At 48.2% G+C, this 26,429-nt stretch overlaps 8 protein-coding genes across 8 annotated transcripts; 3 read left to right on the top strand and 5 right to left on the bottom strand.

The window, feature by feature from the left end:
• Positions 1-1,672: 1,672 nt before the first annotated feature.
• N7489_002739 (uncharacterized protein) lies at positions 1,673-2,839 on the bottom strand (the record flags this gene model as incomplete). The annotated part of the gene is made up of 1 exon (XM_056708494.1): positions 1,673-2,839. The coding sequence occupies one exon, from the start codon at positions 2,837-2,839 to the stop codon at positions 1,673-1,675; it is 1,167 nt and encodes a 388-aa protein (XP_056572796.1).
• A 2,749-nt stretch (positions 2,840-5,588) lies between these two features.
• Positions 5,589-7,344, bottom strand: N7489_002738 (MRS7 family protein; the record flags this gene model as incomplete). The annotated part of the gene is made up of 4 exons (XM_056708493.1): positions 5,589-6,017; positions 6,077-6,643; positions 6,712-7,100; positions 7,278-7,344. The coding sequence occupies 4 exons, from the start codon at positions 7,342-7,344 to the stop codon at positions 5,589-5,591; spliced, it is 1,452 nt and encodes a 483-aa protein (XP_056572795.1).
• A 478-nt stretch (positions 7,345-7,822) lies between these two features.
• Positions 7,823-9,401, bottom strand: N7489_002737 (glycerophosphocholine acyltransferase; the record flags this gene model as incomplete). The annotated part of the gene is made up of 2 exons (XM_056708492.1): positions 7,823-8,555; positions 8,608-9,401. 2 exons carry the CDS (start codon positions 9,399-9,401, stop codon positions 7,823-7,825), a joined length of 1,527 nt encoding a protein of 508 aa, XP_056572794.1.
• An 872-nt stretch (positions 9,402-10,273) lies between these two features.
• N7489_002736 (DUF2841 domain-containing protein) lies at positions 10,274-11,928 on the bottom strand (the record flags this gene model as incomplete). The annotated part of the gene is made up of 5 exons (XM_056708491.1): positions 10,274-10,719; positions 10,794-10,979; positions 11,039-11,500; positions 11,566-11,773; positions 11,839-11,928. 5 exons carry the CDS (start codon positions 11,926-11,928, stop codon positions 10,274-10,276), a joined length of 1,392 nt encoding a protein of 463 aa, XP_056572793.1.
• Positions 11,929-17,005: 5,077 nt separating this feature from the next.
• N7489_002735 (uncharacterized protein) lies at positions 17,006-17,995 on the bottom strand (the record flags this gene model as incomplete). Its single annotated transcript, XM_056708490.1, has 1 exon — positions 17,006-17,995. The coding sequence occupies one exon, from the start codon at positions 17,993-17,995 to the stop codon at positions 17,006-17,008; it is 990 nt and encodes a 329-aa protein (XP_056572792.1).
• Positions 17,996-19,583: 1,588 nt separating this feature from the next.
• Positions 19,584-21,090, top strand: N7489_002734 (endo-1,4-beta-xylanase; the record flags this gene model as incomplete). The annotated part of the gene is made up of 9 exons (XM_056708489.1): positions 19,584-19,839; positions 19,894-19,934; positions 19,994-20,042; positions 20,104-20,225; positions 20,281-20,426; positions 20,490-20,578; positions 20,730-20,818; positions 20,881-20,946; positions 21,001-21,090. 9 exons carry the CDS (start codon positions 19,584-19,586, stop codon positions 21,088-21,090), a joined length of 948 nt encoding a protein of 315 aa, XP_056572791.1.
• A 1,365-nt stretch (positions 21,091-22,455) lies between these two features.
• N7489_002733 (lipase family protein) lies at positions 22,456-23,388 on the top strand (the record flags this gene model as incomplete). The annotated part of the gene is made up of 2 exons (XM_056708488.1): positions 22,456-22,913; positions 23,004-23,388. The coding sequence occupies 2 exons, from the start codon at positions 22,456-22,458 to the stop codon at positions 23,386-23,388; spliced, it is 843 nt and encodes a 280-aa protein (XP_056572790.1).
• Positions 23,389-24,819: 1,431 nt separating this feature from the next.
• Positions 24,820-25,866, top strand: N7489_002732 (uncharacterized protein; the record flags this gene model as incomplete). Its single annotated transcript, XM_056708487.1, has 1 exon — positions 24,820-25,866. One exon carries the CDS (start codon positions 24,820-24,822, stop codon positions 25,864-25,866), a length of 1,047 nt encoding a protein of 348 aa, XP_056572789.1.
• Between the last annotated feature and the right edge of the window lie 563 nt (positions 25,867-26,429).

Below are 26,429 nucleotides of genomic sequence, written 5' to 3'. Positions count from 1 at the left end.
ATGCTTCACATCCTGGATGACCCCGGTCAGAAAGAGGCCAGCGAGGCCCTATGCCCCGCCGATGTGAATGCTCGTGTAGGAGTCATGGTTCTTGCTGGCTTAGAATTTGGTAGAGCAGATATCAAATGTAGTATTCGAGGCCATTTGGGAGATGTGTGACTAGGAGAGATTTACTCTAGGGGGAGATGATCTACTTAAGGTATCTAGATACATCCTACCTAGGTAGGCACGTCTATTTTGCAAATTCCATTAGATTCTAAGAGCTCTCACTCATTCAGGCTAGACCCCTTGTAGGTTGAAAGATCAGTGAGAACAAATTGAACGGACGAAATCTCTAGATATTGATCAAAATGAGAAATATCTATGTACATACTCCATATAAGCTAAGATAAATCCAACACATCCGATCTAGATCTAGACCATCGTAGAATTACGACCATCGCCGATCTGATACCTAGCGAATGCAAGACACCGCATTAGCGCACCCCCATATCCTTCATCTGCAAGTAGCGAAAGTACAACGAAAAGTCGGTGACAACATCCAAAAGCGGGGTTATCCTTATTCGACTTACTCTAACAGCAAAATAGAAGTCCAGACCTGATTTAATCCTGCAACTATACGTAAACAACAACTCATCGAACCGGACACCGCTAGTTCCGAGGGGAACTGCTTATCGACACGAGGTTGTCGTTACACGCACTCGGAAAAGATTCGCTGTTACACTGAAATCGAGAAGATGAACTGGTGTTCCTTGTTTACCCCTTTCGATGGTTTGTAGAATGTAGAATCCAGTAGAATTTAACATTTAGTCCCGTCCTATCTACGGAGTACATACATATTCGACAGACAGATCTGCAATATAAGACCCTTACCCCTACATAAACCAACCAGAACAGACAACTCTATCAAGTGCTCCGCTAGACTAGAACCGGAGTGGACTTAGCATTTGAGGAAGGCGGGTGTATATTAAATATGGCTGGAATGATTGCCTGACAGTGGCGATCCGCGTTGGTCATTTTGGATTGCAGATGCGACTGTCTCTGCGTCTGTGTATGTATATATGTATGTGCTGACATGTAAGAAACCAGACATGCTAGGTGCAGCGGTATACCTGGTCTGATATAGGTGTTGTGCAGGAAAGTTTAATTGTGGTTACTTGGGGTTAAGGATGTTGAGTATCCATAATTTAGGGGACGGGCCTGAAAGTGGAAGAGATGTCCATTGAACCCAAGGGGATAATTCAAATTAAAGAGCTGACTCGGACTCTTAGTCGGTCAGCGACTCAACCTTAAAAGCATGCTAAGCTAGAAGTCCTCGCTCGGAAACGCCTGCAAATGTCTATAATACAGACAGTGATTCAAAACAATAGGCCAACGAAGATACAGAAAGAATAGGGCAAATGAAAGGAGAGATAGGATATGAATGCCCGGATAGAAGGTAAATGGTAAATGGTTAGGGAGAGTGGAGGGAAATAAAAGAACAGTATGCGAGCGAAGAGAGAAACGATGCAGCTAAAACCATAACACCAAAACAAGAACAAGATTGTGAAGAGAAGAGGGTATAGGTATAGATATGTCGTGAGATGTCGTGAGATGAGTAGTGAGTGCTGAAAGACAAAAAAACCAAATCAAAACAAACAAAGCCAACGTAGTTTCAGCAAGGCAAGGAATCTCAAACCCATGGGTCCGCCTGCACATAAGTATGTGGATTGACAGGCCCAACAAACTTGATTTGAGCCTTCAAGAACTCCCTTCGGCGATCATCCTTCGACTCCACAATCTTCTTCTTCGCACCCAGAAATACCCCTCGGGTATTGTATTGGGACTGCTTCCACGACGGAGACAAAGAAGAGGCGGCATTTGCAGACGATAAGTCAGGAGCCGAAGACGAAGACGGCTCTGCGTCCAATACCGGCGAAGACTTATATCTCGGGAACTGAATATTCCGCTTCTTGGATTTCTTTGGCGATTCCCAGCTCCCCGAGCCATGTTTCTGGTACGGCGACAGCGGAACAGCCAGCTGTTTCGGCCGGGGTGTGGTGGGTGTTTTGAGCGAAGTAGGCGAAGTCGGCGAGATAGGCGTCTGAAGATGGAACTTGTGGTTGGTATAGTCATACTCGCTGCTCGACGTAGCTACGGATGTAGCTCGCGCGACCTTCGTATCCAAGGCCAAGGATGATTGTTGTGCGGGGACTGTCTTGCCGTGTGTACCTCCTACATCATTGAGGTGGTGGTCCATGGGCGCAGTCGCCGGACGGGGAAGTTCCTTCTTATTTTCCGTCGAGTCGCGCGAGAGAGTGCGGTGGACGTAAGTCTTGATCGAGTCGCGAACTCCACCGAACCCCCCGCGGTCGAGCGAATGCCAGCGGTACTTGCCCTTGGCGAAATCGAGCGGGTTGCCTATTTTGCGGGTTTTATGGTTCGGCGCGACCATGTTTGGGCTGATGCGGCCGCTGGCCTGGAGAGCGGAGGGGGCCAATTCGGGGAAATAATCCCACTTCTTCTCGCGGAAGTAGTGGTTCGTGCCGGTGCGGTTTTGGTTCCAGTGCGGTGGACGCACGTATGTCGTGTCGGAAAATGAAGATGATACTGATACTGTTGTTGGCTCGACAATTGATGGGATATTGATACCGATCGAGTCCGTGCGTTTATGTGGAGGTTGCGGGGACAGTCTCAGAAGCTGATCGGCGGATGGAGCCGGGTGATCGACCAAGTCGTCGAAGTCGCAACCAGAACTGACGAAGATGGGATAACTATCTGCTGAGTTGCGAGGTTCACTGGGTCCGGTGAGGCTATCGAGGGTACTTTCGGTGTCGCTGTCGCTGGAGTCACTCCACATAGCCGAACATTCTGGTTGTTCGGGAAGGGGTTTCGCGGGGAGAGGTTTGTTGAGAAAGAGTTCGGAGCGAGTAGAGGGAGTGTTGGGGGAGAGTGGTGGGATTACTCGCTCGAGTCCTTCGAGTGAGCGAGAGGGTCGAACGGGGGAGCCATTCGACTGTGATAGGAACAGGTCGGGGAAAGCATTTTCACTTGAGAGTCGAACAATCAAAGGGAAGTATAAAAATACATCAAAAGAGCAGAAACTAAGTCTGAAGACAAAGAGAGAGAGTGGTTGGGTATATGAATGATATCGGAAGTAAGGAGAAAAGAGAGGAGCTTATTATATTATCCTATTATAATATCCTATTATAACCTATTACAACCTATTATAATGTGTTATTATAGTAATAATCTATTAAAATAATATAATATACGGTAATATCATATACGTAAACATCGTCAAACGAACCGACGCAAGGACCAGTTCGGCGATCGCCCTTACTCCGCTTAGCAGGTGATATGATTGGCTAGACGAATATACTTCACTTATTACGAAGTACATGGGTGTTCAGTATATGCCTAACTACCTACCTAGGTACCTAGGTACAGGTAGGTACCTAACTAAGTCTGGCTGCTTTCTCACCTAATCGGCCCAACTGACGAAGTTTGGCGATCATCTCCTCATCACCAAAGTGACTGTTATGCTCGAATTCCGGTTCCTGTGCGTATGCGACACGAGCTGCATCGACAATAATTCGTGCGGTCATGCCAAAGATACGATAGACTTGATCTTCTCGAACAAAGAACTGGTGCACTAGTGTTGTTAGTATCCACATGGACTGGCCCCCTATTTCCTCGTTTGGAACAAAGAAAAAGAAGAAAAGAAGAAAAAGAAGGATTTCTTGAAAGAAAAAATAAACATCCCGTGTCCACCCTCGGGTGTATCCCAGATGGACGTCTATGTTGTAGTAAAAGAAAAAGAAAGAAAGAAATATACTTACTCCTCCAGTGTGAATTATGCCACATCCCCCAAGATCCACGATACCATTCCTGTCCATTCGGTAAATTTCCACTCAAAAAGTCCTTGAATGGCGCAGTAAAAACAGCCTCAACCTCTCTCGCATCCAAAATAGGAATAAGCGACACCTCCGGATCGGCGTTCCCCAATGCGGGATCATAGCTGTGGAGGAAAGCAACGCAGGGACGTACAACCACCTCCGTCTTCGCAAGATTGGCCGGGAACTCGCAGAGATGCTCCACGCTGAACGGGGGTGGAAGCTTTTGGTTAATATCGGGGAGGCCGATCTCCTCGCTTGCCTCGCGGCGCGCCGTTTGAAAAGCGGTTTCTGCGTGTTCTGCTCGGCCTACAGGGAAGGGATCAGTCGATGTTTTTCTTTTCCCTTCTTTTTCCAATTCAGGTTAAGGCGTCCAACCCGACTCGGATTGAGTTTTCTTCTCTTTTCCTCCTTTTTCCCTTTTTTTTCTTGCCTTCACCTTGAATGTCCCAACTTACCACCAGGTAAAGCTGCATCTCCTGCATCTACCAAACAAGATTAGCGTAGTCCCGAACAACCAACCCATGTCATGCACCCGAAAACAGGGCTGATCCACGTATTCAACCCCCCTTAGACTTACACGAACTTAGTGTCTTAGCCCGGATCGTAACAACCACCTTAAGGTCGCCCTTGGCATCGGCGAAGAGCAGTATCAGCACAGCCGCCCGTCTGCTTAGCGGGAGTGAGTCGTACACTGTTGGCGGGGGGATATAGTTTCGGAGTCTGTTGATTGCCTCCTATGGATCCATCATAAGTGTCAGGGGATATACTTATGGGTTTAGGTTTCAATATCGGGATGGACATCCACGGGGAAAAAAAGGAATGGAGGTTTCGGCTTAAATAAAACCTTGACTGTGAAGAAAGTGGTCTTAGACAAAGAAAAGAATGTTCCATCTCTCTTCCCCCAAAAGGTTTCAAGTCCAAAGACTGAAGCCGAAACTCAAACCCTGAGACCTCCTTGGATACACATCCAGGTATGATCGACAGAAAAAGAAAAGAAGGGCAATTTAAGACCCGTTAAAGGAAGGGGGAGGCAGGGATAATACGCATGGCAAAATGGACACAGCAGATTTGCATTACACAGGTGGACACGCGGTCATTTCGGGTAGTCGCAGGGAACAAGTCGTACCTGGGAGGTTGGATTTAGGGGGCCATTATGTTGGGTGTTCGTGGCTTGGGGAATAATTGATTTTGGTTCGGGGAGTAGGTACTGAAGCGAAGTGTCCGAAGGTTCAAGTTGAGCTGTGGTCTGCGCATTTCAATATAACTATGATAATATACTCCGTACTCCGTAGAATCCGTTATGGGGAAAGATGGGGTTCCCGTGTACTGAGGTAGCCGAGGTAACTCGAGAATGTAGGTGACTAATGATATAATCAGGGAATACCTCCAGGCCCTAGATAAGTACTTTTCTAAAGTGCTATGAAGAAAAATACAGAGTTATTGGGTCTGTACCTTTACAGTTATTCACAGATATATAATGCAGTATGAAATAGCAAGGGAATAGAATATACACAGATCACAGCAACGAAATAAGGTAGAGAAGGCGGGGATCAAATGGTCTATCAACATAGAAATAAATAAGACAGGATGAGAACTGAAGGGGAGAGAAAAAATCAAGAGCCAAAGCAACCATCTATATGACAAGTGCAACCCAAACCAAAACATGCAGGAAATCAAAACACAAAGAAATCGCCAGCATATTCATATCAACTACGAGCTTTCGCTCTTCTTCTCCTTGGACTCGGGGGCCTTCTCGGCACGCTCGCCTTCCGCCAAAGCCTCATTAGCCTCAGCAGACTGCTTAGCGCCATCAGGCAGAGTCTCAACCTTAGCCTCCTCCTTCTCGTCGATATCATCGATATCCTTGGGCGCGGAAACACCCTTGCCCTCGTTCTCGCTGTTCTGCTCGTTCTCCTCCTCGATCAGCTCCTCCTGCTCCTTGATAACCTCAAGACGCTGCTTGTTGGTAGCAGCACCCTCGGCATTGTGGACCTCGAGCTCGATCTCGTGGAACAACTCCTCGGGAATGCTGGAGAGCACGGATTTCAGCGCGTCGATTTGCGATGCGAACTCGGACTCCTTGCCACCCTGTGTGTACAGGTAGGCGTTGCTCAACACCAACAGAGTGGACGGAACGCCCTGCTTGAGACGCAGCTCGAGCCACATGTCGAGATCCTCGCGCAGGCGCGCGGGGACACACCGTGTGTGCGGATTCCGCGCGAGGCACTGGCCATCTGCAGTTCGGGGACGGAGAGCGAGTCGACACCCTCGTGGTAGATCGCACGGTCGTCACGCTTGATCTGGCGCATGCGGTGTCGGATGGTGTACCGGAGCATGGCGTCGGTACCAAAGGCGTTCAGGTTCATGTAGCGGCAAATACCGACCAGCTGGGGGCGAGACAGGTTGTCAAGGGTCAGGTCGTCCTTGAAGATCTTGCAGACCTTGATAACATCCTCCGTTGAGGGCGATTCACCGGTGGTGCGGATCTTGCGGAAAAAGTCTGTGAATTCTTCGTTCTTGACGGTGGCGGCGGTCAACGGCAGACCGCTCTCCCGTATGGTGTTGCGCAAGAAGCCAGAAACTTCTTTGCGGGTCGATCTGAGGTTCAACGCCTTGGCATCGCGGGCCTTCTGCCCCTCGTAGGTGCTGGGGAGCATGTTGGGGAAGATCTTTAGGGCCACGGGGAGCAGGAGTTCGGCAAAGGGAACGATTAGGAACATCGAGAATGGAACCAAACGTCCAAGATCCTTTGTAGTACGTTGGAGCTATAAACAAACCTAGGTTAGCCAAATAATACAAAAATATCGAGATATTGCTGATGGCGCAATCATACCTGGCGGTGCTCTCGGCGACTGAGCTCATAACCACCGGCCATTTTCAACGCCAGTCTCGAACTAATCTTGACCTCGGTGGAAAGCAACTTGGTGCCATCCCAGTAGTGCTGCAACTCTTTCTTGATCTTTTGTCCAAGCGTCAACTTTTTCGCCGCCTTCTTCTCGGCCAACTTCTGGTCCTCCGTGTTCGTCTTTGCGGCAACTGCAGCATCTGTTTGCTTGCTAGAAGTTGACTGTGTCTCGGCGGGCTGAGTCTTCGCGTCTGTAGATTGTGACTGCGCGGTCTGTTCTTGAGAGAGCGGCTTCTTGGCTTGGTCGGCATTGAACCCGGGGGAGGGAAGTTCTGAGAAGAATTGTTCGATGTGGATTGCTCGGTCGCATATCCACGCTGAGCGATCAGAACAGCAAGCGCCGACATTTGGGATGGCAGGTCGCGGCCATTTCGCAGAAGGCTGCGGGCTGCAATGGAGGCCGGGCTGAGTGCGCTGGAACGATTACGGCCTGCTGAGGGAAGTGTCAGCAACTGTCATCGCCATGTGGTTCCTTGAGATCATTCAACACTTACTGATCAGTGCCGATCGGAAAGCAGGAGTTCCGCGGACCAAACCGGTCGTTCTCATGGTAGCGGACATTTGCGGGAGACGTTGGGCGAAAAAAGTAAGCGCTCGAAGCAGCGGGCAATGAGTTCGTAGGCGCAACAATAATGAAATAAATGATTAATTCTAATATCCACGGGATGAACCCCAAAAAAAAAATCACAACAGATTGATGGTCACAAAAAGTTTGGAATGTCCTGGAACCGGCGATGAGATAGATGTTGTGATGTACTGCCGCAGTCATCTTGCACGTGACAGCCGATACCGCCTCGGGTTTTGCTCGGGGTTAAACAGACGGAGTTCTAGAACAGACCTACGAAGATGCCAAGTATTTCATTTTGCAAATGTCAATCAGGATGATATCAATTTGGATATCCTGTTCTATACATTTATACGATTAAAACAAGGCTCGCTCAGTAATCTCAAAGTTGAATCTTGACAAAAGAAACCAACAAAATCAGGGTATAGTTATAAAGACTGGCAGAAACGACGGCAAGATTATGTCTCCTAAGGTTCAAGTTCGCTCACGAACAAGGGAGTCCTTGTTCAAACTTTGCTCCAGGACATCAGTAGAAGAGGCCTCGGCAGTATCCAACAAGGGAATTCGATCGACACTGGATCGCTTATCCCCGTTGTGCGCATTGATAGCTTCACTGAGAGGACTGGGTTCAGGGACAAGGAAAGGACTGGTTGTTCCTTCGGGGGAGCTCTGCCAACGTGCCACATCTGTCTTGAGCTGCTCCAACTCCTTTTGGAAGCGCTTTCCAAAGACGTCGATGTAGTAAGTTGCTCCATTGTGGATGCTCCAGACGAATAGCGCAGCCATGTACAGACCGCTGGCCCATCTGTACCAAAACCAGATCGGGCAGGGAATCATTGTGGATAAAGCAAATCCGTACTGGATGAACATGAAACATGGCTCTTGCAGCGCCTCAGGCAGACTCAACACAAATCGCCCAATCCACGCCTTGGAGTATGACTTGCGCAGCCAGGTGAAGCTGGTCGGGCGACCGGCTGCAATTTTATCGCGGCGGCGCACCGTAATCAGGAAGTGATACATGAGCTGCCACACCACATAGGGGGCCGTGGACAAGAGTATCATGGCACCAAGACCATAATGCTCTGGGTCTCCGGGCTGACTGAACTTGATGTTGTAGACAGCAGGGAAGCGTTCCTTGAGTTTCTCAACCGGAGTCAAGTGTACGATGCAGTGCAAAGTTACCGGTGGCATAATGTGGATGAAGAGACTGCAGAGACAGATGAGCGAACGAACTTTGTTCCTTTCGGTGTATAACGTACCTGACAACCTTGTCCATACTGTGGAAGACCATAGAGTTACGCCACATGGCGATTGCGGCGGCATTATTTCCGAAAGTCAAGCAGAAGGTGCTGATAAAAAGCCGTTTCGAGTTGGGGAAGACCCAAATACTCAGCATGCAAAGCAAATTGACAAAGTAGCAGAGATCGGCCAAGAAGTAGTGGTAGCCCTTCGCATGGTACCTGTAGTAGCGGATGGGCATAAAATATGCCAGCTGCGCGCTAAACCAGATATAAAAGTACTCCGGGCAAGCACCGATCAGGTAGCCGCTGATGAAGATATTGAGCACACCAGCTATAAAAGACACCTTCTCCTGCAGGGTGACAGTCACAGTCTTGCTCCACTGCTTCCCGAGGCGCTCTACACCCTGCTTCATCCGAGAACGATATTTCTCCAGCTTCTCATCGGCGGTCGGTGCCCGGCGCTTCCATTCACCCATAACACGATCCTTGGCGTTCAAAGAAGATGATTTGAGTTTCTCCCGCTGTTTGCGCACCTTGTCCTTTTGTGTGGCGATGGCCTGCTGCCATTTCTCCAAGCGCTGGGAGAGCTGGATGTTGTCAAGTAGGTCGAAAATAGTCAGCTTGTCCAGTGGCGGAAATGACTCCCAGTCCTCCTGGTACGAGCTGCTGTTTGAGAAGGAGCCGTTGCGCGACAGTCTTCCTGGTGAGGCGGGAGGAGAGCCAAATTCATCGTTGTCCGTGAAGTCGTCTGGGGGAAAGGGCACATCGATCTCCTCCAGCCCTGGCGTGGAGGCCAACGGCTCGGCTGACATTGTGGGATCAGACTTTCTTCTCGAGCTGGTGTTTTCCATCAAAAACTGTTGCTGAAAGCAGAGTATCGTCGGTCCGTACCGTGTGTTGGGATATGGTCGACTGAGGAAACGATTCAAGGTTAGCATCCCCATAGTTACAACAAGCTCAAAGAGCACAGCTTAGTAGATATGTGCCAGACAGGCGCCAGTGCTTGAAACACACGACCACTATATAAAAAAATGAGGGGCAATTAAAAGAACCCGGCAAGCTTACCTTATCGGTAGATCACGCGTTTATTGGACTCACAAGGTGAGGATGGCGAACTGTGGTTGGCGATCCACAGAGTAAACAAGTCTGGACTCACTGGCGCATGACACAGAAACGGCGATACAGGACTGCCGCTGCTTGGGGTGCAGGTCGGGAAAGTTGAGAAGATACTCGGACAGGAACCAGCGAGAAGGTGAGAAGTTGAGGTGTGCCGGTGATGTGAATGGTGGTTGGATGGAGAAGCTGCCAAGGTGCGTTGGGGGATCGTCATGCGGGACCAATCAGGGGCTTGCCTTGGCCCAGGTGTGAGGTTGACACCTGAGGCAGCAAACTTTATAGGCCGGGTCCCTTTTCCAACCTTGGAAGGTTACCTATGCTGTACGGAGTACGGAGTACTCTGGACCTCATTGCTACTTGCACTGTTCTACCGGGTTTTGGCCGTATTCGAGTTGTTCCATTAATTTTTGTTGCACATTCTCCCTAACTTCTCGTATACGAAAGCGAGTTGGCAACCCTTCCCAAGGAAATATATATAGACAAAGGAACCAGCAAAAACCCCATATCCGTGCCCGGCCAAACGCTCAACTCCAGGTCTGTACTGACAAAAAGAGGGAACACGACAGTATCAATATCCAAACTGTGATGCAGGGTTGGCATGTGACCAGAACCCGGGCCCTTTATCAGATACAAATGGCTGCGAGTAGTAGCCAGACAGATAACCCGGGTCTGGATGCATAGATTTCGTGACATTGCCAGATTCGAGAGGGGGTATTACATGCACTGATGGTGCTATACCTATTGGGTAGCCGAAACTGCCTGTTGGGCTTTGTGGACCACTTGACTCGCTAGTGGTGGGTGAGAGGGGCAGACTATGCGAGTGGTGTAGCTTTGAGTCATCTTCTTCCAACGCGGGAATGCCGGGGTTATCACCTGCATCGTGCATTTCATGTTCGGCCTCGATCACGGAACTGGATACAGGTGCTGCGTGTGCACGGGATGATAGTTCATCGCTGTCTGGGAAGATTGCTTCTGGTAGATGTGTCTGTGTGACCTGAATCAAGGTACTGGCATCTATAGGACAAGAATAGAAACATGGTTAGTGGAACTGCTGATTGGGCCTTGTGGGAAGGTAGTGTGACGCATACCGATTTCACCATCCAGATACTGTTCTTCCATTTGTCGCACAAAGTAGATCTCGTCTAGAACCTGCAGCCGGTGGGCAGGGGTAATCTGACGTCTCACGTCTTGGCCAGCCTCTCGCAGTTTGTCTGTTGTGACTCCGTGGCTATCCTTTAATTCACAGAGGATATGAACAAGAAGTTGCAGTCGGTCTATTATCAGTTAGTATTAATCACGGTCTCATTCGGTGAGCTTGAAAGGGTATGCTCACCAGGCTTGAGCAGATGATCAGGCTCTTTGTGTAAGACACCAGCAGGCCACCACGCAGGCTTGGTGAACTCCGGGTCAACACGCTGTGAGACGCCAGCAATAACCCTGCGCCCGTTGTACGGGTAATGAACCTGCTTTCTCGGCTCGACAAGCTTAATGTAGGATTTGGCAATAGCGCGGCAGTTGAGCTGCTGGAAATCCTCGAATGCCTTCTCGTAGTACCGTCGCAGCAGCGCGCGGTTACCGACGCGAAGGACAGTCCGCCCGGGTGGAGGTGTGGTAGGCGGCGGCGAGCTAGATTTAGGTCGAGCCTTGGACATACCGCCGGATCGCTTTGACCTTTTCCGGCTTTGCTGTGAGGACCATTGGAACGGAATCATCTCGGCCGGTCTCGCCTGACTGGTTTGCGCCCATCCCGAGGCTGGTTGCTCGTCCCAAGGGGAGTGGGGTGCTTGGGTTGGGTCTGCATAAAGACAAAGGAAGTCAGTCTTGTTGTTCTGGAGCTTTGACTCTAGAAGCTTGGCTCACCTGTGTACTGCGGATTGGTTTGTGGGGCCTGGCCAGTCATTTCTATGAACTTGTTTGTGACATCTGGTGTGAAGATGGCGCCTTCGCAGCCTGCAATTGAGGGTGAGGCTTGAAGTTGCCATTGACCGTTGTGGTCGAGGTATATCATGGCGAAGTGTGGGTGGGTATATTCGGCGGTATGAGTATGGGGTTGTTTAGGAGCGATTTGCTATTTGATTATTAGCCAAACTTGATACTTGTTGCCTTCTTTTTTAAAATTGGCAATTCTATTACCATGTGCACGGGTGGTTGCTGTGGGATGCACGTATCAGAGTGCCTTCGCTCCAGCACCTCTCCGGGGAAGTATCCACGATTCATATCCATATTGTGAGATAGATAGTACAGGGCTTGAAAATCGAATCTGCAAGATCGAGGCTCACTGCGCTTGTCAAACGTAGTAAATTGCAAATACAAATTCCAGAATACAGAATGGAAATGACTCGCTCAACAATCGGCCCACGGTGTGAATTGATAGAAAGAAGAGTACACGCAGCTTGCCGATGGATAAGAAATCCGGGGCCATTCGATCAGGGACAGGGTCCAGGCGAGATACATATACCACAAGCACGGAGTAATAATACAGAACCGTGGTCCATGATCTCCCAATTCCGACAGCAGACCCCGAGTATTGGCATATCTCCACATGACAGAGATGTCCCCTGAAAATACGGATCGGCTTGGTGCTAATGCAAGGAAAAATGAATAGCTGCAAAGCTGAGCGTGTGGCAATACGAAAGCTTCCGTATCACTTCTTTCTGCATCTCGTGATTGGACCATCCACTTCTCCCCCTTTGCAATGTGTAGTCGATGGGTCGAGTCCGTTCTGCGCATTGACGCACGTTAGGGCTGTGATCCATGGACGAGTGTCACATAACCTTGTTCGACCCATGGTTCTGTCGGGGGATCCGAGATCGGCCCAAACACTTTTTGGGAAACACTTTTTGGGACGTCTCAACTAACGCCAGCCACAAAGATCGTCGATTGTTCGAACAAACAACAAATCAAATGATTCAGATATATCCAAATACATCCAAATCTCTCAACCCCGTCTCCGCTATCTGCAGCAAGCCGTTGTATCCATAAATAAATTTCCCGCTCCGATACACTAAATTTACCCTCAAATCTTTCGGTTTATCAAAAAAATGGTAGACATGGCAGAAGTTGCAAGGTGTCCCTGATCGAGCGACAGCCCAATAACCAAGATGGAACACTTATCTATCCTAGTGTCTTGACCGATCAGCGATCCCTTGGCCAAATCAGCCACCACAAGTGATAATGAAGAAGAGCGGTCATCTTCGACGCCTATGAGATCATCTCCTGCAAGCCAAGAGAGCCCTGAAAGCTAATGGACCACTGACTAATGCATAGTCTAGCCCACTTCTATGGATCTACTCCGTATGGATACTTTACTTGCGTTGCGAGTGCGTCACCCCACTGGGCTTTTTCAAGTACTACATAGTACACGCGGCTGCGCCCACAGCTCAGTGATTTTTATTCTCTGATTTTCATTTTCCTTTTTTCTCAGGAATTTGTGGGTAATATACGGAGTAGTAATGTCAGGCTTCTAATACGGACACAGTGTTTATCCCCACCGGACGCTTGGCCCAAGTACCACTGTCCATGCGGCCCTTCCCCAACCTAATCTCTAACGGGGGATGACCTGGAGATGAAACTTTTCCATCTGCCTCTATCCCAACGCTGAGGCCCCCGAGGTCTAAGGCCCCAGACGCGACCATCGAATCTTGAGCTTATTTTCCAGTTCGCGGAAGTTGGTTTATGGTTCCGGACGTGGGGATACCAAACCCGAGAACCAAGAAATTAATCTTGGTTAATCTTCAATCGTTTCTTTTTTTGAGGGGGCTTTCGCTTTCGCTCGCGGTTGCTTCTTGCTTTCTTTTTTTTCCCCAGCATGGTGTAAGTCCAAACCAGCTGTGATATGCATCAAATCGCCACTAGCATGGATTCTTTAGCGGTGATTCCAAATTCTGCTATCCTGCGGCATGATGCATAAGCGGACGTGGCAACCCGGAGCTAGAGTCGCACCATTCTTCGAAACGCGAAGGACGGTTTTTGTCTATATCCAAAAGGAGGAACAGCTCCAAGGTTAATTGAACTTGAACTACCATTGGGATCGGTTCCCTGATCCCGGATCGACGGTGTCTCCTACTAGGAGCGGGGGAGCGCGGATGGCAGACCAAGAAGCTGATCACCGCGAATTTGATCACCGTTCCATTAATCATATGGTTTCTAGGCATTGTTTCTTTTTCGCGGCCCATTGATATCCGGCATAGTCAGGACTTGAAAATGGTCATGATTAGCTAGCGCCACCAGGATCTCGGCCTGCGGCGGCGGGGTCTGCAGCTGTAGCAAAGCCCAATGTTATGCTGGAGTGTCGTTTGTATTAGTGTTTTATTCCTCCACCGTCTCTTGGGTCTTGTCTTGATTTTCTTTTTTTCTTTGCTTTTTTTTAGGGGGCCTGGTAGTATTGCTATTTGGACTGGGCCTAGCCACAAACACGGAAAATGTAACCGTGTCGCTTTATCTGATGCTATTCTATGGGGCCCCTGGGCCGCAGAATCCGTACCCTCGAGCGGTATAAAAGTACTGACAATTCCACTTTGTATTGCAATGAGAGAGATATAGGGTTTTCGACTTGAGTCAGTCAGCACTTGACTTAGAAGGCATCTAGCAAGTATCGGCATTTCATACCTTTTACCGACCTGCCTGATGTATTTTGGCCTATATGTTCTATGGCTCGACGTGTGGAATCTATTGGATACTATGGCCGACGCTCTTTACCAGGCAGCCTTATTATTCATTGGCAAAAGCAAGAAAAGGAACTCAAAAATATAAATCCCACGCAATCAACAACACGGGGCTAGGTACAAAATACGGCGGCGTACATTGCACCTAGACGCCGACCAGAAAAACAAGGATATGTACATTACCATCCCCTGAGCCGCATTGGCCCCGAACTCTGTAATACACACAAGGTCGCACAAACCCCACCGGGAAATGGGGAATCGGATACAAAGCCCCATCAGTAAGTGGCGTGGGAAAAAAACATGCGTCCCTTGCGTATATATGCGGGCCGTAACACCCAAGAGACGAAATGATCAACAGCGGAATACATACGGAGTACAGTATTACCGTCAATTCTATTATTGTACTTCTTTATTCTGTATATTATCGACAGGCTATCTCCCCTTATCACGACCACATTATGCGCATAAGTAGATCGCCATCCGCCCGTGGGCGCCAACTGCTCCTATACGTACTGTTACTGTTGCACAGCGCCTCGAGGGATTGCATTACAGTACTATTTCGCTTTTTTTAATGTCTGTAACAGAATATCCAGTATTCCTGTTGTACATGGTATACAAATTTTGTGCAATATTATTGAGAATAGGAATATGTGCGTCTCAGCGGGTGGTGCTCCCGGTACTCCCGCTTGTTGACATTCCGTTTCCATTGCTAGCTGGGTGCAGATGGCTAAACCCTGGTACCAGGATAGTGGTGCAGGAAACCTGCATTACTGGAATTCTGACTTTGAGCTTTGAGCCATCTCTGTAGTGTCCGGGGGTTTGGCGCTGGGCACGATTTGCAATGTTCGTTGGGAGTACAGTTAATTTGGTGGTGGCGGTGACTATACCCAAGTAGACTGCACCTGATGACTCTGTCCTTCTCACCGTATTTGGACTCGAGTTCCCAGGAAGGAGATTAGAACCTTGGGTAAGTACCCCGTCAAAGCTTGGTCTTACTCTTAGTGGTCACTGGCCCCGTCGCTCTCGCTTTTCTTGGCCACTGTCGTTATACGCGGAAAGCGCTTTATCAAATATCACCACTGTCGGGGGCTGTCAAGGGAGAGTCAATCCGACCTCGTATTAAAAATAAGCGTTTGTCTGTCCAGGTTCGAACCGAATATAGAAAGTTTGTATCAAACACACTGACCAGTCACAGTAGGCCTGAAGGCATAGAGAAATACATTATCAGCCCTGAACTGACTTTAACCCCAGATGCCAGTGGGTCCGAGCTGACTCGGAATGTCCTTTAAGCTTTCCAAATACTTTGGAACCCATGGACCCGAGAGATCAGGCCCAAAATCCAGAGCGGGTCTCTTCCCGTATCAACTTCCCTGCAAAGCTTCCAAGGTTGACTAGGGAAACTCAATTTTAAGCCCTCTGTTCGCACGAACCGGTTTGTCTTGACATGGCCTTCCAAGGTTGCCGCACGGGCTCACCATTCTTTAATTCGTGGTTATACGACCAGCCAGCCTCACTCCTGATCGCCATTAGTCAATGAGCCGCTGGCGGCCGGTTCGTTTCCAATTCCCCAATAAGCCACCCTTTAGTCTTTGCGGGCTTTTCAGGCAAGAGGTCATAACACGGATTTCATCCATACCTACAGTGCTATTTGTGTCTGATACACCGTTTCGATGGTCGACGCCCTCGGACCTGGATCCCACAGAGTAGGTCTGTGTACACATGTTAGTGGAAGCAGTTACGTAGCTCTGTGCTCAGCTACAGTACAATTGTCTCCAACCTAGATGTGGTATCTCAAGCCGCGGAGATCACCAAACTTGTTTACCAAATTCTTGAAAATCTGTTCGGTCGGAAGTCTCCAGCAGACAGCATCAGCTGCTCAGAGTTCTGGTAATAAACTTTGGCCGCTCCATGTACCTAGGTCTGTCTGGAGCTTGAAGCTGATGCGCATAATTCTATGTGTGTGATATCAGCTGGTCTAAGAGTTCGAACTGAAAAGGGTTCTAATAATCTACAGACTGGAACAATCTTGGTGTCCATGTTGAGCAACAACTCTGTCAGTCCTAGAGGTGATTTAATCAGGTTCCTCGTACGTACTCAGAAAAAGCCCTTTCTGGACACAATGCAATGTTTTTGGTCATCGCCTGCCTAGATATATTTTCCCTACCATGGCCTTTTTCACTTTACTCGTAGTTTCGCCACATTAGGTGATATGAATCTACAACAACCATTTGTGTCTCGAAAGATTCCTTTCTTCCGTCTCTTTAATCGCTCTTTGCGTTACCTGAGGTAGATAAACGGTAGCAATGATTCTGTATATACTCGGTGGTGTCTGTCTTTCCATTCCAGTGTTTATCCCTTGCCGCCTTTTGCCCACTGAATGAAACTGAGCACGCTAAAATCAGTTCTTTCAACAAGACTATACTATGCTACGCATGGAAGAGGCTGTACTACTTACTCGGATTTGAATTTGCTAGCAAATAGTAGTGTAATCGGATGGAGCACTTCACCTTTGTCGCCCGCCGCATGAGCCCTCTTGCCTCATGATCTCAACCCCGTATAGTCACCATCTCACAACTCTCACAGTTTGCCTTCACATCTCCATCTTCCCCCAAACTCCCCAAACACCAAAACTCCCGTTAGTTCTTCAGAGTGAGGACGGCAGGCTTCCACGGTTGGGTATTGTAGTCACCACCAGCGTTCGGCTCTTGTCCCTGGTAGAGGAGCTGCAGGTTGCATGGATCGATAGTCATTGTTTGGTCAGGGTTGGTTCGAACCAAATCACCATGACTGATGTCGTTTGTCCAGGTTGCACCGCTATTGGCCTTCCCAGCGAAGGGCTTACTCTCGCTTGCTGCTTGCGGTTCCCAAGAACCGCCGAGACTGCTCGAGGTGAATGAACGGAAATACCGTTGTCCTTGTGATCCAATTGCCTCGACAATCATGAGGTACTTGTTCTGGCCTTTGACAGTGTACACTTGAACTGCCTCGAATAGGTTGTTTTTGGTGTCACTTAGTACCACCTCTGAACTTGTCCCGAAGTCTCCAGGGAAATTGTTGATGGGCATGCTGGCGCGATAGATCTTGCCATTGTCTCCAGCAAAGAAAAGGTACATATGCGTAGAGTCACCAATAACGGTCTGATCAATGGCGCCGGTGTCTGAGCCGGTGATCTTTCCGGAAAAGAGGGCTTCCTCCGATGACCATCCATTGGCATTGGTAGGATCAGTTGATGTTCGATAGGTGAATGTGCTCGAGCCCCATTGATAGGCCAGGACCCAAATGTCCTTTGGCTGGAAGTAGAACAAAGTGGGTGCAACGGCTGTAAAGCTCGTTGCGTCTTGACTCGCAGTTGCCATGCCGGACCAATCTGAAAAGGCGCCGAAGGTCATCGAGCCGTAGTTTCCATTTGCATCGGCGGTTGATGCATAGACGACGTGTTTGTTGTTCCAAACCACGCTGGTAAAATCCTTGAGTGCGACCCAGCCGGACTTGGGATTCGCTAGAGCACCAGTTGAAGTCCACGAATAAGTCGACGGAAGCGCGCAGTCGGCGAAGACAGCTGGCACTGATGCGAGCAACAGTATGCCAGATGACGCCAGGCCAGTGTTTGACTTGAAGAATCTCATTGTCGTCAAGATTGTAGTGTGTGATGGTTTATTTGATTGAAGACTTGGAGCAGGGGCTAGCCTCGCTTAAATACTTCAAGTACGGCTTGTAAGTCGAATTGTTTGGCCCGGCCGAATGAATCAAACTAATTCCTCATTATCGACATTAAAATCCACAATGTTTCAATCGGAAGAAATGACCCCTTGGTATGTTTTTGATTTGCTGCCTTCAAAGGGATCGTCCAGGATAAACTACATTAGCCAGAAGCCTTAGTCCGCCGGACTATTGCCTTTCTAGCAACAGGTACAGGCATGGACTACGCATCAACTTAACCATTCCAAGCCTATTTTCAGACGGAGGCTGGGTAAATTCATCACAGAGGTCATGAATCTAGCCGTGGGTCTTGATGGTGACACCAGACGGCTTGATTCCTCACCGACGCCTGGTCATTATACCGTTGTTTCACAAAATAACTCACTAGTCTAAACGGTGCTTGCTATCTTGTGTGGCTTGGGCCTTGCCGAAAGCTCTTTGAAGAACGTCAGACGTGACCCTGCTCGGGAGTGCCTCGGAGGATTTAGCGGGGAAATCGAGAAAAAGGCTGAGCTTATTTGAAACCGAGGCAAGCCCTACTTGGCGAAGGAGGAGCTCTCGCTATTTCGGATGACCCCCGAGGTATAACTCATAGACGTCTCCACACGGGAGGGCCCCCTCTTCGTTTCAACTAAACAGATTATTCTACCCTTAAGTATAAGCCGACAACTTTGTGGGTCCCTTGTTACATATCGGAGCGAGAACTCATAATAGGCCTAGCCTATATATCTAAAACGACTTTGGTGATCTGATAGGATTCAGACTAAGTTACTACTCCACATATCTTTCAGACTAAAGTCTTCTATAGGAGCATTTAGGCTAAAAAAATGATGGAACATTATTTCATCCTAAATATTTACTAGGATCTTGGATGAAATAGGCAAGCATCCGTTCCCCTTGAGTAAAAGAAATGGGCCTTGAAAAAAGGGAGGAAAAAAAAAGAGAAAAAAACTGTTTGAAGAATGTCGAGATACACTCCTGCTCGGGGGTACCTCGGAAGTTGGATATTCGAGAACGAGACCCTGTTGGAGGTGATAGACGTCATCTCCACAACTAGGACCCCTTTTTCGTTCTAACTACACGGGCTGTTCTAGCCTTAATCAAAAGCTAAGAGTTGTGGGCCCCTTGTTACAGCTGGAACTGTGTAATAGGTCCATGTACCTGAAAGGAGGCTGGCGGTTTGATACTATTCAAAGTGCAAGTTACTACGTGCCCCACATGCACTCCAGAATAAAGTCCTCTCTGCGAGAATTTAGGCTAAAGAAAGATCGACTATAATTTCATCCGAGCTATTTGTTAAGATTTTGGATAAAATATGTAAATTCGTTCTCCATTCGTGAACGAGATAGATGATGTAGCCCCCGTTTTGTATTGGGGAAGGATTTCCCTGTCTCAAGTATGAACTTCTTAAGACATGCCATGCTGGCTTCTGTTCTGTATAAGTATCGCCTCCATCCCTCCCCCGACGATGTCTTCTATCACACTCATTTTCATTCATCGACTCGAAGAACCAACATGATTCCCAATATCACTCAACTCAAGACAGCTGCTCTGGTCATGCTTTTCGCTGGCCAAGCGCTGTCCGGACCCGTTGAATCCCGACAAGCCTCTGAGAGCATTGATGCCAAATTCAAGGCCCACGGGAAGAAATACCTGGGAAACATTGCTGACCAGGGCACCTTGAACGGGAACCCCAAGACCCCGGCAATCATCAAGGCTAACTTCGGTCAACTCTCTCCGGAGAACAGCATGAAGTGGGATGCTACTGAGCGTGAGTACAAATATCCACGATAACTAGAGAACCAGAAGCTTATCTGCAAAATAGCAAGCCAAGGACAGTTCTCCTTCGCAGGATCCGACTATTTCGTACGTACCCGGATCCTTTCACCGCAATTGATTCTTTGCCTGGTCCTTACACATTCTAGGTCGAATTTGCGGAGACAAACGGGAAGCTGATTCGCGGCCATACTCTCGGTAAGTGCCCAAGGCCCTAAGATTCAGACATATCACAGAAAGAGAAGCTAAACTCGTCAAGTGTGGCACTCCCAGCTCCCATCTTGGGTCTCTTCCATCACGGACAAGACAACCCTAACAGATGTGATGAAGAACCACATCACCACGGTGATGAAGCAGTACAAGGGCAAAGTCTACGCCTGGGTATGTTGTGTCCATAATATGAGTTCCACAAAGCTACGTTACTGATCGATCTAAGGACGTTGTCAATGAAATCTTCGAGGAGGATGGTACCCTTCGTGACAGTGTCTTCTCCAGGGTTCTTGGCGAAGACTTTGTTCGGATCGCCTTCGAAACAGCTCGTGAGGCAGACCCAGAGGCAAAGCTATACATCAACGACTACAAGTGAGTCGTAGTCCTCTGCTTTTTTCTTTCTTTTTTTCTTTTTGCAATTCTAACCTTAAACAGCCTGGACTCCGCCACTAGCGCTAAATTGCAGGGTATGGTCAGCCACGTCAAGAAGTGGATTGCTGCCGGTGTCCCCATCGACGGAATTGGTAAGATACCTAGAATTGCAGTTCGCCGTGTACAATTACTCACTCCTTTCTAGGCTCTCAAACCCACCTAGGCGCTGGTGCCGGTGCCGCAGCTTCTGGATAAGTACCCTCTTGCTCCTTGACCGAATAACTAGCTAACAGCCTCTCACAGCTCTTAATGCTCTCGCCAGTGCAGGAACGGAGGAGGTCGCTGTCACCGAGCTTGATATTGCTGGCGCCAGCTCTACTGACTACGTAGATGTGAGTTTCCACGATGCCTGATATGATTGACTCCTCGCTAAATCCCTATTCTTATCTTACAGGTTGTCAATGCTTGTCTGGACCAGCCCAAGTGTGTCGGAATCACCGTTTGGGGAGTTGCTGACCCGGTAAATGCCAATTTCTTCCAGGTCAAAATGAATGTATACTAATGTCTTTGTTAGGATTCGTGGCGTGCCGACGAGAGCCCATTGCTCTTCGACGCCAGCTATAACCCCAAGGAGGCCTACAACGCTATCGCAGCTGCTCTCTAGGCAACATGCTTTCGATCTCTATCTGAAGCTGGGAAATCTGCTACTGAGCAGGTTACACTCAGATTGAAGTGTACAACCGGAGCGAAATCTTTGTGAGAGAAGGATGGTGGTAAAGAAGGGCTAGGAAAGAATGTTGTCATTATCGTTGAAGAATTGTGTATTTGAGGGAGATAATCTCGCTTTACTAAATCAATCGGAAGGTCTTTTCTAGTTGGACAGAACTTGTTTTCTTACTGTAATTTAAACCAAGAAGAAGATGAAAGCGAGCATTGCTGAAACCACCCCTGGATGCCTTGTTATGGTGGCAGACTGAGCGTTTGTTTGCCAATGTAGGCTTCTATAAAAGGCCTTTATTTTACTTGTTTGAATAGCAGGGGTTTCTTCTTCATTTCCTCGGTAGCTTATAGCTCAACAAGCATGACTAGAGTATTTGTCTACAGCTCTTGGCAATGGACATAGTGATACAATATTCTATATTGACGTTGGAATTCATAGAGGAAGAGTGATTCTATACATTTGTGTTCCCCTGGCCCGTAGATATCATGTTACGCTCTATCCAGGATTACTCCGTACTCCGTCGAGACAATGGTTTGGAGAAATATATCTATCTATTTGGGTAAGTAATAGAAAGTGGATAGAGGGATTTGATGTCTTGCGGAATGGGCGATCTTTCAGGGTCCAGGGTGGAGCACATACGGTGAGGAATATTCCGACAAGGCTAGCTGCATCGATATTAAAGGATGTTAGACATGATGGAGACATACTCCACTTCCTTTGGGCCCTGCACATCAACGCCACTCGATTAGGCTGCGACACTCGGGGGAATTTCCCCATTTGGCAAATAGTACGGTAGTTTGGATATGGACATTTGCCGAAGTGCAAGGTCCTGGATTTCACCCTTGCCGTGATATTCAGGGTCTTCGCCCCATAGTTGTTAATTGTCTCAAGCCAAACCAATTATAGCCTATGGTCGCGTTTGAGAAAAGAGCTCCTGAACTAAAGCAGGGATCCTTGCGAGTGTCTCACCTTATGTGATATTTACGAGAAATTCATCTTTCAACCGACCGAGTCTGGCCTCATACACAGGGGCTCCTTCTTGCCTCGTGGACCGCGGGATCAGGCAATTGTTTCAGATGGAGGCTATTCTCGCGGGAGAGGCATCCATGGACGGCAGAATTTGATGAGGTTTCATGGCCTTAACGGGGCACGATCATCTTCAATATATGACCTTCGTCCTGAAGGGCTTCCAGCATATTACCCAGGAGAAGGATATGTCTTCTTAAGAGACACACCCAAGCACTGGATTCAATCTCCCCTTGGTTGAAGCATCGTCCATCGAATATTTTCAGACGCAAATCTGGCGATATGAAAATCTCCGCACCACGCGCTCTCGCCCTTTCTGTGGCTGTTGGACATGCTTTAGCTGCCGTTACGAAGGGCGTCTCTGACAACATCTACAACCGTCTGGTTGACATGGCCACCATCTCCCAGGCTGCTTATGCAGATTTGTGCAAGATTCCGGCGACTATAACTACGGTGGAGAAGATATACAACGCCCAAACCGATATCAATGGATGGGTTCTCCGCGACGATAGCCGTCAGGAAATCATCGTTGTCTTTCGCGGCACTGCTGGTGACACGAACTTGCAGCTCGATACCAACTACACTCTCGCTCCATTTGACACCTTGCCGAAATGCATTGGTTGTGCCGTGCATGGCGGATACTATCTTGGATGGACATCTGTCCAAGATCAGGTCGAGTCACTTGTTCAGCAGCAGGCCGGCCAGTATCCGGAGTATGCATTGACGGTCACGGGTCACAGGTATGATAGATTCTCCTGGTCTACATTTTCACAACCATACCTTCTTTTTATTCATGTCGTTTCTTGACTTGACTAACGTACATGATCCAGTCTGGGTGCGTCGATGGCAGCAATAACTGCTAGCCAGCTGTCCGCTACATACGAGCATGTCACATTGTACACCTTCGGCGAACCGCGGACTGGCAACCTGGCATACGCATCGTATATGAATGATAATTTCGAAGCGACGAGCCCTGAGACAACTCGGTTCTTCCGTGTCACCCACGGCAACGATGGAATCCCAAACCTGCCATCGGCTGAACAGGGCTACGTTCATTCTGGCGTTGAATACTGGAGTGTTGATCCCCATCGCCCTGGTAGCACGAGTGTCTGCACTGGAAATGAGGTCCAGTGCTGTGAGGCTCAGGGAGGACAGGGGGTGAATGATGATCATATAACTTATTTTGGGATGGCGAGCGGAGCTTGCAGCTGGTAGTCGGAGTCGATTCTGCTTGTTATGGTCTGGCGAGAGAATGGGTCAATGAGTATAGTATGTGAACTTTGGAAAAGAGGAGGCAATGGTTCATATTCACTTAGATTTATTGGTCCATGAACTAAACACACTCAAGTGCACTCACTCACTAAGCCCTGCCCAGCCCGTGTTGACGTCGTGTACTTGAAGCCTGAGGCTCATAAAAGCGGCCCAGATATCATTGTGTCAATATATGTGCATATTCCTGTATTCTCTTCACCATGCTCATGATTTTTACCACCTTAGAGACTATCTTCTTTCATTTTACTCGCACTTTCTGGTCAGTATGTGCGCTGATATGTGCAAGATTCCTAGTAGCGAGCGACTATTCTAGGAACTCTGGAACAAAGACTACACTTATAGCTGAATATTTCTGTGGTTCATGCTTTGCCTTTTTCGATATTCCCGTGTCCTAACATTGCAGATTTCCAGAAACAGATGCTTGGGCTATAGAGTAACATATCTAGAGTAGATAGAGATGTATATGTCTGCTTCTTCACTTAGCTCGCCCTTGACTCGCACTTTGGCGTTACTTCAGGCATTTCATTTGAAGATGGTAGATATAGTAACCTAGATTTATAGATACCTATAGAATATACATAAAAGCGGATAACGGCTAACGATATATGTTTGACCTAATAATCTAGCTTTTTCTATTAAGATCCATAGATATCTATAGGATACCAAGTAACGGCAGATGTTTGCCCTAATAATTTGGCTTTTTCTATTAGGCTCCTATGTAACGTAGTATGCAGGAGCCCTAGGGCTTTAGAGACACTGTTCAGGCTATAGCGTGACATATCTAAAGTAGATGCATATGTATATACCGGCTTTTTTACTTAGATCGCACTTGGCTCGCACTTTGGCGTTACTTAAGGTATTTCATGTAAAGATGGTACTTGTAGGGACCTAGATTTACAGATTTCTAGAGTATATACATATACGCATGAATGTACAGATACCAACGACAAGTAACGGCACAAGATTGCCCTAGTAATTCGGCTTTGCCATTAAGCCTAATAATTGGTACAATATTTATGAGATCGATGACTTAACTCGCACTTTCGCGTTACTTGTAGTACATATAGAAACAAACCACTCTATAGGTGTATAGGGATGCGAAGTAACGACACATGTTTGCCTTATCAATTCGGCTTTTTCCATGAAGCTCCTATATAAGGTAGGAAGAAGCCTACCAGTATAAATGTTTGCTTCAATTTGCTCACCTTCGCTCACATGGCCGTATTACATGAGGTTTGCTGATCTCATTACTTCTCTTACTTCCGGACCTCACCTTCCCACCTCGATCCTTCTTTCCTGTCACTACCTTTCTCTTCCACAATTCCACAAATCAATTCTTTCTCACCATCAACTCTTTCCTCTGACATCGTCATCATGGAGACGACCAACTATCTCTCGCTTCCTGCTATTGCAGAGTTTATCAACGCCTACGAGGATAAACCAACCGCCGAGAATGTCAAGATCATGGTGAGCGGTATCCTCACTTACGCCTTCGATTCGAACGATGGCTGGGTCCTCAAATGGCAAGAGGATCAGGAGAACAACCAGTCAAACTGCTTCATCGTGAGAGCTGTTGGCGAAGATAGAAGCCTGCACACCATTGTGAAGATCATTCACGACAAATCCGCTCCAATCCAGGACGACTGGGATCAATCCGTGCCCCGCTTGCTCAGTGCTCCGCTTCCAAATGAACGATGCTGGGCCATCCTCATCCGCGGCCTGAAAGTTCGCCTTTACGAGTACCACCGCGACCAGGATGCCGAGCACCGTCTCGTCCCCTGTGACTTCATGGTCAACGACAAGATGAAGCAAACTGTCCACATTCGCAAAAATGCCGACGCAGTCAACAACATTCTCACCGGCATCCCTAATCAGGTCCCCCAGCCACTTGATGAGTACGAACATGGCAGCATGACTCCGAATGGCTCTACCACCGACGACACCAACGGGTCGAAGGTTTCCGCTCCTGATACCCTTGAGAACACCCCTGCCTCTGGCGCGTATGTCGAGTCATCCTCTGAGAATCCTTCCACTGAGGCCAGCGAGGAAAAGACGCCCACCCAACCCGAGCCTGTCACTGAGCCTGAGGCCGCTGCCCAGACCAAGACAGCAACCCAGGTCGATACCACTACTTCTCAGCCCAAGCGTACTCCTGAGGCCAATGGAACCCAGGCCAAGACCACTCCTCGGGCTGGGATTACTCCTCAAGCCAAGGCTGCTCTCCTAGCCAAGGCTGCTGCTGGGCTTAAGCGTGGCACTCCGGCCAACGTTTCTTCTCAGGTTAAGCCTGCTGCTGGCGTCAATGGTGCTACTCACAACAAGGCTTCTGTTCTAGTCAAGGGCGTTTCTGGAATGAACCTTACTCCCAAGCCGAAGCCTGTGACTGGTGTTAAGGGTCTGGGACAGACCGCCACAGACTAGTTGGTATCTGACTTTTTGGGCTTTCGACAACTACCCACTTCTCGCTAGGGTGGGATCTCCAACAAGGTCGCAAGTCTCCCATGGATGACGGTTTCTTCGGTTCTCAGCTCTCAGATTTCGGTTCACGGTTCACGGTTTTCGGTTTTTCGGCACTTCTTCTGCTTTTTCTCGTTTATTCTTCATTTGAGACATCGTTATGTCTCGTCCCACACCGGTGCTTTCAACAAGCGCCAAGCCTTCTGCATGATGGAAGTCAGGTTCTTGAATCTTTTATCACGAAAGATGCATCAAAAGAGAACTTGAAGTCGGTTGGTTCGGGGTTTTACGGGTGGACGTTCCTTTGCTATCTTTTTCACCAGGCCTTGGTATCTCTTGTCTTTTGCATTCTCTAGGGGTTTTAACATCCTTAAAAACATCTAGTGAGATGGACAAAATTGAATTTATTCGTATCTACTTTTGATTCTCTATGTACTGTCCAAAGTCTGGAAAAGTATGAACATTCAGCATGTGAATCGTTCGGAGCCGGAGATTTTAGGGTTACCCGCAAGAACGAGTAACTATGA

The sequence above is a fragment of the Penicillium chrysogenum genome (assembly GCF_028827035.1).
Source record: "Penicillium chrysogenum strain IBT 35668 chromosome Unknown utg000001l_segment0_segment0, whole genome shotgun sequence".
In the NCBI taxonomy this organism is placed as follows: Eukaryota; Fungi; Ascomycota; class Eurotiomycetes; order Eurotiales; family Aspergillaceae; genus Penicillium; species Penicillium chrysogenum.
The sequence above is the reverse complement of the archived record's forward strand: the minus strand, read 5'-3'. Positions and strand labels throughout refer to the sequence as shown.